Source organism: Berghia stephanieae, chromosome 4, assembly GCF_034508935.2.
Source record: "Berghia stephanieae isolate SIO BIC M18660-M18661 chromosome 4, UCSD_Bste_1.3, whole genome shotgun sequence".
In the NCBI taxonomy this organism is placed as follows: domain Eukaryota; kingdom Metazoa; phylum Mollusca; class Gastropoda; order Nudibranchia; family Aeolidiidae; genus Berghia; species Berghia stephanieae.
In genome coordinates, this window is record NC_088363.1 from 56,773,901 (window position 1) to 56,783,900 (window position 10,000).

Sequence of the window (10,000 nt, forward strand, 5' to 3'; positions counted from 1 at the left end):
CATTTCAGGTATATTAGCAAGGTTCTGCAAGTAATGTTCTAAAAATAAACCTGCTTGAATTGCAAAGAATTAGATCCAGAATTGATTCCTATAACGTGTTATTCTTTTATTTTTTATGATTTCACCTTCCCCCCTGGTGTCATTGTTATTTCTTTTTGTTAAGATTATAATTTGTTCAAACATGAAATTAGGCATTTTGAATAAGAAAACCATTCAATATATTCCTTTAAACTTATAAATCAATTACACTCAGATCCTGTTTTGTAGGAGTAAAGTTATTTTTATACCTCTTTTGCAAACAATTTCGGTTTCTTTACCTAATCGATTGAATAGTTTCATTAGAATCAACTGAGAAGAGGAAAACGTCCTGCCAATGTCTTGATAACAACTCCAAACATGAAAGGAGTCAGCAACAATGACAACGTTCACACCTTATTATAATAGCCGCACTAGTTATGCTTTCTGTTCCGTGTTGTAGAATATAACAAATTAACGTGTTGCTAATTGTTTTTGGTGTTTTTGCTTTGCCTTTCTATGGCATTTTGCAGATCGAAGTCTATTGCTTTTAATTTTTTTATTGCTGTTTTATTTTAGGTGGGAGGGAGGGGGGGGGGTGCTGTTATTTTTCTTATTTTTGTTAGTTTGTTGAGGGTTTTCTTTTGATTGTTTTTACTTACTATTATTATCTTTTTGTTGTTATTTTGTTGTTTTTTGTTTTGTTGTTTTTTTTTTTTCTCTCAGGCCAAAATCAATTAGAGTATTCATACGATCCCTCAAATAATTCTATTAAAATTTAGAAGATAACCTCTTTGTTTTGGGATAATGATTGAACTTTAATTTCAATGTCATCATTTTTTTTCTTTAGGCTAATGCTCTAAAAGCGTTCTCTAACACTCTCTAAAAACTGCCCACATTAACCTATTCCTCTATCCTGCTATTCATTGCTTTCAACTATAAATGTACGTGTTCATGTATATACGGAATTTTCAAAGATTCGCCATGCCCAATGTATTTAAAAAATCTTATATATTTTAATATTTCATGTATCAGAACTTCCTATTATTACCTGCTCAGTTTGCAATGACAATCTTGTATTAGAACTTCCTATTACGTGATCTTTTTGCAATGACAATCTTGTATTAGAACTTCCTATTGCGTGCTCTTTTTGCAATGACAATCTTGTATTAGAACTTCCTATTACGTGCTCTTTTTGCAATGACAATCTTACAATATCCACCCTTGCCTTTAGCCAAGCATTTATTTATTACTATGACAATACGGATGATAAATGGAGAGCGTGGCTGAGCGGTACTGTCGTTTCTTCGTACCCGAAATGTACCGAATTCGAATACACGCAGCCCTGTGTGGCCTTGAGCAAGTCATCTCACCCTAGCTCAGTTTGCGGCCCTCCCTTCGGCTGACGCCTGGGTTATTCCAGTTTGCCCTTGTAATAGACCCATTAGACACTTTTTCCCTACGGAATGAATAAAGGAAAGTTTTGCCATTATTCATGGTCATTCAATAGCTATCCGTTTAACATCACTAAACTGTTTTTATTGAAAGACAAAGCCTTTTGCGACTCGCTGGGCCAATGGTAACAACATTTAATTTCACAGAATTTAACCCAATTAAGAAATGAATGAACAAGGAAGAAAATTGGAATCATGAAAGCAACGTGCAGGGGTTTCGTGATTTTGTCGATTCACCGACAGCCGACAAGTGAAACATTAAACCTTTTAAAGACCGGGTTCACACACGCTTATAGATAGTATGCGCTTGGCTAAGAAGCTCACAACATTGCCATCCGGAAGTATAAAGGGCCAACACACAAAACTCTGTGTAACCATTAACTTTTATAGTCTAGATAATACAGTTAAGTGAGAATTACTCATAAACGTGGATGGCAAAAAAAAACAACAACAAAAACAATAACAAAGACCCGAGTGACGTCAACTTCATTCTATCTATAGGCGGACAGTCACAATCGTGCATCCTTAACAATATTTATAGATATTTTGTAAACACCTTTACACGCTATATAAATAAGCCCGACATTGGAGGAGTTTGAAGAAAAAAAAATTGACATTGCATTGAATGTCGTCCAACGCAGTTTCATGATTCACATATCGTCATTCTCAGCTAATATTATTATACCCATACTCCCTGGTGTCCCTCTTTAAGCAACAAATAATAAGTCGGATTAATTTTCCCGGTTTGAGTGCATCCGTTCACCACATTGTCCTTCATGCTGTTAATGCTTCATTGTCGGGATGACAAAGACCCTGTAAGCTCATTTAAAGTAGCGTCTAGCATTGATGTTTGTGGTAAAATAACACGGCATGTCTAGCTAAATCTAAATTTCTATTAGGGGAATGCGATTATCACAGTTCTATAACTTAGTTGTGTCCAACATAGTGAACACTATCTAAAAAACAAAAACAAAACGTGAGCTTTTATATACCGCAATTACAATGGGTCCCTGACATTTAACATTCAGGATGGGACATGACGCCTGTTAGGCGATATTACAATTTTTTTCGGACAGAGACAACGCTGTTACTCATTTTAAACCTGAGTACGGTGAGAGAATGTGAGTAAAGAGCTTTCTCCAAATTCTCAAATATGCACCGAGCGATGCTCGAACCCAGGACCTGGCGATCCGAAAGCGAGTGGCATACCACTAGACCGAAATAATGTGTCCAAGTACTAAAACAAAGATTCAAAACAAAGGCAGGAATTATTTGAAATAGTAAATCATGTTTTTATTCTGGAAATATTATATAATATATTAGAGTTCTATGGGTGATGAAAATTGCATAACAATCGTGTAAATAATGTATATATATATATATATAATAATATATATATATATATATATATATATATATATACATATATATATATATATATACATATATATATATATATATATATATATATATATAAATAATATATATATATATCAATGATCTTGAAAATAAAATATAATATATTGGAATGTTGTTGTATATATAAAATTATTGGTGATCTCAGTAATAAATAAGGCATACATTAATATCGGCTTATCACTGTCAGTAAATATTTGGAAGAGAATAAATAACGAATTTAATCTGATAATAAGACTGTTTCATCGTCATCAACATTGGTCAGGAACATTACATTGTCATGAATTGGAAAAATTTAAAAAAGTAATGGAATAATGGAATCGTTTATGCCATTTCAACAACTCCACCGTCTCTCTCTCTCTCTCTCTCTCTCTCTCTCTCTCTCTCTCTCTCTCTCTCTCTCTCTCTCTCTCTCTCTCTCTTTGTCGTCTGTCTCTTTTCATTTTGTCCACTTTACACCGAGAATCACAATCGCCTGTTTTGGACATAGGCTTGAAATGTCACACAAATACGTATGTACCTACGTATACTTATTTGCAGGTTTGATAGCCCAAATTGGTATGGTCTCCTGATTGTAATAGAAAAACTCTCAACCCAACAATACATTACAACAATGTTAAAGAAAGCCCATAATTGTATTCTGTTATCAGACCTGTAAATGTGTGCACATAGGCAGGTACCTATACAAAACATTGAGTGAATCAGTTCATCATCGTAGATCAGTAAAGTATGCTCTTTCATGAGACAATCATTGAACAAATTCAATAGAAACATATTACATTATCGGAGATCACGTGCCATTGCCACAAGTTACCCTTTACCCTTTGTTATGTAAATCATATTACACCCCTTTTCTTCTTTGTTCATATTAAAATACGGATGAGATAATATACGATTCTTACACTCTTGCTTTTTAGAATTCCGGAAGTGTTCCCAACCGCTGCACGAGCGTTTGATAATCTGACCACACAAATTATTATTGTAAATTTGATATTATTACTCGTTACTATTTAGGGATAGGGGTCGAATAAATTGTTATATCTGACCGGTTGATGATGTGGTGCACAAAAAAATAATTCATGATCTTATATTCTATTTGATTATACCATTTTGTATCCATGACTGTTCTTAGATCTGAGAAGAAAGTGTTATAATACAATTATTAACCGAAATCGGTAATGATCCTGGGAGAAGAAAAAACAGTTTGTTGTTGTTGTTGTTGTTGTTGTTGTTGTTGTTGTTTGTTTGTTTTTTTTTTCTTTTGAATATAAAATTTGTTAATGCGTGTTGAGTCTATAAGTAAGGGAAAAACAAGATCTGGTCCCGCGAGGCGATTTGCACTGTATGAATTGTTGTTGGTTTTTGTGCGTAAAATGTTGTTTTCCCACGAGAACCGCTAATAGCCTTGTTCTTGTAATAGTCCTAAAAGTTGTGTGCACTTGATATACCAATTACTGTATCAAACATGATAGTTCACGCCTAAAATAAAAATATAGATAAACCCTAAATAACAAAAAAACCCGACGTCATCCTAAAATTTAACAATACGGAAATTCTATACCGAATTCTGTTCACTTTCATTGGAAGAAAAACAGCTCTTTTTTCACGCCCCATCGCACCGCCGCGTCTCCTCCTCGTCTTCTCTATTGTAAGATTTTCAAAATAGAAAGGAGTGAAAGAAAAATGTTGACGAACTGTTTAGTATTCACGCATCCATTACGGATCGCTAGACAATTTTAAGAATTTCTTGGTAACGGACGGTTGCAATGAGGGGTAAACTATTAAAATTCGTTAACGTTATGTTCTGGGAGTCATTTTACTTGCTTTGATACAAAACGCAGGGTTTATTCAATCTTTTATCATTGGATAATATAGAAAATTTAATGGATGAGTTATGAGGGATTGAAGAATGAAAGTATTTTTTAATGTTCTCTAACTACAACTGAACTGTGTAACAATATTGCGTTCAATGGGTATATTTTTATATTATTACTGTATTTAATTGAAGTCATCAAAAGATCTGATGATAAGATCAAAGGGCGATGTCCTAAATTGTCGTTCTCTGAAAATAACAAAACATTTCTTTTTCAAATTTTGGCCAGAGAAATTGTCCCTCAAATATCGATCGATTAAAATTACCTTCATCTTATCAAACACGCTCAAGCATGGGACGTTATTTAAGTTATGGTTTTTCAAAAGTCCCAGGTTTTAGAGTTTTTGATACGATGATAGTCATTTTAATCGATCAATATTTGAGGGATGAGTTTTGTGGCCAAATATCTTAAAATGTGTAGTTTTTTTTTTTTTCTTTTTCAGAGTACGAGAGTAGTCTATAATGAATTCGGCAGGGTTATCGGTCGTGATACAACAATGACTTATTGCGTTCTAACAGAGATGGGGATTCATTCCTCGGGTTTTATTTCGTTAAAATTGTCTATAGGTCGTTAACGATACACGAAATCTTCTATAATAATTTCGCATACATCGAAGTAGATCTGTTTAGAACACACAAAAGCTTTGAGTAATAACTTATCACCTCAATTAACTCATTGAAATGTTATTATACGTGAAACGTGTTGTACCGCCACTGAAATAGTAGATTGTCATTTTCATGAACGGTTTAGCTCTTTAATGATCGTTTTACAATGATCTTACAAAAGAAACGGCACGTGGTTTTATCTTTAAGTTCTCGGCGCCCACAAATAAATCTACATAAATGTTTGCCCTAACATATTATTGCAAACGCTTACTTAACAATACGGATTTGAATGAGTTTTACAAAATGATATCATCAGGGTAAAGGGGGAGGTGGGTGGTGGAAAGATAAACTATCGCATCACGAATCGCAGGATGGGCTTTCTCTTCTTATAATATGTCTTCGAATTTTTGTAAGTGGGTACCTACTAATTTACATCAATGCGAATAAAATTGAAGACACTGTAGTTGACAATGCTCTCTTTCTCTATCTATCTATCTATCTATCTATCTATCTATCTATCTATCTATCTATCTATCTATCTATCTATCTATCTATCTATCTATCTATCTATTTATCTATCTATTTATATGTCTATCTATCTATGTCTGTATATCTATATATCTATCTCTCTATATGTCTATCTATCTATCTATCTATCTTACTTTCACAACCCTCTCTCTCACAATCTCTCTTTCTCCTCTCTCTCTCTCTCTCTCTCTCTCTCTCTCTCTCTCTCTCTCTCTCTCTTTCTCTCCCCCCCCCCTCTCTCACCTCTCTATTTTTCTCTCCCGGTTGGTTTCTTCTATTTCTCTGAGCAAAGGCTCACTCCTCCTCCCCCCCCCCCCCCCCCCCAAAAAAAAAAACAAAAAAAAAAAAAAAAACAAGTTTCTCAATTATTGTTATTTTGTTCTTGTTCTTGTTCTTCATCTCTCCACTTCTTTTTCTTCAAATGTTTCTTTTCCTTACTTTCACTGGAGATGTCCATGAAGAGGCTATTGTATTTGGTAATGTACTATTTATAGTCTCGGATTTCAGCACAATTGCAGCAACTATCTATTCCTACCTTTATTAGATTGAACTTTTCATAAACGTATAGCCTATGTTTGTGTACATTTACCAGTACATTAGTCAATATTTAATTAGCGCTATCCAACTGACGTCATCAGTAAACAGCTGACTCGCCAGTTGCTAGATCTGCTTAAATAATAGAAATCTATCATTGGGGGGTTTGTATCTTAAGCTCGCATTGATTTATAACATTACTCTTGATTTAATTTCTCACAGATGTAGAAAAAAAATATACTTTGTCATATCATGTGTCATCAACAAACTATGGACTTGAAATTTATAAATTTGCTCAATCGTCTCAAAGTGGCTTTATGTCGGGGTGGACTAAGTGATTGAAATCGAATATGTAACGATAAATATAAAAGTTGAGCCTAATTTATATTGGTTATGGTCCAGAAAACAACACAGTGTCTGATATTTCGAAAAATAAAACACACAAAATAAGAATTATTTTTAATGCAAAAATTCTTAAGTTCGTGTTTCTTATAATTCGAAATATGAATTCACTCTTAGAAGTCCGATTGATTCAAACATAATACAGTTTTGAAATAGTGGGTGATATTTATTACATTAGGTTCCTTCTCTCCATATCGTTTTTCTTTTCTTTCTTTTTCTTTTTTTTTTTTAACTACCACTTTTTTTAAATGTCACCGCTCGTGGCCAAGTATTATTTGGAAAAGTTAGATGATGTGCGCCAAATGTCTCCATGAGTCGATGCACAAAGTTGGAGCCAACATGTCTTCCACCTGTCCGAACACTCACTATGGTCAATAATGCTTTTTGACCTACCTAGCTACAGGATGATGCCCTGTATTGATGTGCCATTAACGCGATCGATACGTCGTGATTTGTGTACACACCATGTCCAAGCAGAATTACCCCAAAGCTACAACTTCCTCCGCACCGCGGCTTTTCGCAACCTTACTGCCCGAATGTTCCCGACGAACATGTTCAAAGTGTTCATCTGCCGCTGTAGTGGAATGGCCGCAGTCTTCGCACACGTAGAGCTTGACCCGGCGTTCGTTGAATCCTAACTTGAACTTGGTGCCGTGAATCTTTCTGCAGTGTGACTCTAGAGAACATCTTTGCGTGAAAGCTTTCTCACAGTGGTGGCACTTGTAGGGACGAACACCTGGTAAACAAATGGAAGAATAGGAATAAATTGAGTTAGATTTAAGTAGTTAAATTCTATTTCAAGTGTAGATTAAAATATTTTTGATCTAACTGTCATAAATGTGGCCAAACGTGTCAATTGGGTATTATGTCGGATTTGACTCGGTGGAACAAGCAGAGATTATTGTCAAAACGATCAAAATTAAGAAATCTAAGATTTTGTGAAGATTTCAAAACAAAACAAACTCTCTTTAATGAATGCAAATGGCTTTTATGTCTAAATTTAATTTTAAAACTTGATTTTAAGTATACAGGTTCACCGCACCCGGTATAACACCATTTTGAGACAACTGGTTATAAAATAGAATGATGTTCGCGTGGATTTTTGGTCTAGTGACGTGACACTCGATTTGAGCTGGTCGAATGTTCGATAAAAGATGAAGATGTGAAATAATGTGTATGAATCAGTGCCAAAGCAAGCAGGAAAAAAATAAAGGAAAAAAACCCTCCCAAAAATCTGACGTGGAAGACCGATTTTTTTGTGTGGTCTTGTATTTTTCTTTCTTGCATTGTCCGGCACTCTTTCATACACTTTATTTCAGATCTTTATCTTACATCAGTGTCTGATCCCTAATTTGTGAATATTTTTAAAAAAACTATCTACTCATTCATATCATCTCACCATTCTTATTTATTTGCTCATAAAAACTGATAACAAAAATTATATCGGGTGCGAGAAAAAAAACCTGGAAAAGTTTAGAAGCTTTTAACCGCTGGAGCATAACTTGCTGTAAGTCTGAAATTTCATCATAATAAAACCAAAATTTAAAGAACTTTATGAAAGTAAAATTTCCAAAAATATTATTGAGAAATCTTTATTTGACGACTGTTTTGATAGATACAATTCAAATTTCCCATATCGAAGATCTTTAGAAATAAAATAAAATATGATTTCTGCCTCGTACTGAAAATTATGTAACATTGTTATAAGAAAAACTTATTCAAACAGTTATCCCAATAGGTCATTTGGTTTTCAACGAGCCGTGGCAAATTTCTGCGCTAGTCAAACAACACAAGACGCAAGTTTGGAAACTTTCTTTATCGTGATTTTGATATGACTTTGGTATAACCGGCTTAGATTCCTAACCAATCATAGATTATAATTAAACTTAGCAAGTATTAGCTTAAGGTATTGTTCTTGTTACTTGAAAAATGTCGATGGTTCTGATTCCTTTTTAGTACTAATATAGCGTCTCAATTTTTTCTGGGATTTTTTTTCTTCTCGCATCCTATATAATGCAATAGTTTATCAAAATATTGGTAGTATAACTTTTTAGTCATTAAGTTCTCTAAAATCTTCTGTAAATTTTTATCGACGATGTAAATAATAATTTATAACACTTATTCTAGTTTTCTTACGTTTAATCCCTTATTTTGAAATAAGGAGAAATGTCATTTATTAAAGCTTAATATTTCATCATATTCCCTTTTGTCTATTTTTTTTACTGCAAAGCTTAACGATTTCTTGTAGTTTAATCAAACATGGTTTGTGTGTGTATGTGTGTGTGTGTGTGTGTGTGTGTGTTTTCTCTTTGTCTTTTTCTTTATTAAATTATATATTTTTTATGTTTTTGAAAGTTAAAACATGAAGTATATGTGAGCTCTGTTAATCACCTTTGTTCTGACAAAACCTTTTTGAAAGGGTGTATATAGGGTGACATGAAATAAAATCAGCACCAAACAATGTCATCTATTATGAAACAGATTGTTCTATGTCTATAGCCATTGAGATTTTATTGTGAAGCATAACGAAATCCAATACCACAACTTTCCCGAGCCTCTGATGATTAACCAGTTAGCGGCAGTACCACCAAAAGACACCTATTTACAAATTTGGCCAGAAAACTCATCCTTCAAATATCGATAGATTTAAATGACCGGCGTCTTATCAAAAACAATCAAACTTTGGACTTCGCGAGGTCTTCTCAGGTCCCAGATTTGAGAGTTTTTGCCGAGTAATTTAAATCGATAGATATTTGAAACACGATTTTTCTGGCCAATTTTTTTAAAATACATGTCTTTCCAGAGTACGGCAGATCACTGGTTAAAATGCAATTCAATTTGAAGTGAAAAGAATCAACAACGTCATTATTTTTCTTCTCAAATTCCATAACGGCGTCGTAATTCTTCTTATATTTCAAAAGAGATCAACCAGATAACGCAAAGAATAAAGCTGCAGCAAAGCTTATCTGGCAACACATCAATTTGTCAGTCTAGGAACAAAATACAATGTCTCATTGAGCTTTTTCTACATTGGATTTTCACAAACCCAACATGCCACTTCAAATTATTGTCAATCTTTATGTTTCTCTTTCACATTTTTGACAATAATATACTCAAACAAGGCATTATTATTCTTGTGACGGTGGCAAACGAACATTGAAAATGATTTTTC

At 33.8% G+C, this 10,000-nt stretch overlaps 1 protein-coding gene across 7 annotated transcripts in view; it reads right to left on the reverse strand.

Moving 5' to 3' along the window:
- Positions 1 to 6,973: 6,973 nt before the first annotated feature.
- The window catches only part of LOC144970878 (uncharacterized), a 38,865-nt gene continuing 35,838 nt past the window's right edge, over positions 6,974 to 10,000 (reverse strand). For all 7 annotated transcript variants that reach the window (XM_078911006.1, XM_078911009.1, XM_078911011.1 and 4 more), the window contains one exon: positions 6,974 to 7,564. In XM_078911006.1, the coding sequence (XP_078767132.1) occupies positions 7,308 to 7,564 (257 nt within the window). In that variant the 3' untranslated portion in view covers positions 6,974 to 7,307. The remainder of the gene's footprint in view (positions 7,565 to 10,000) is intronic.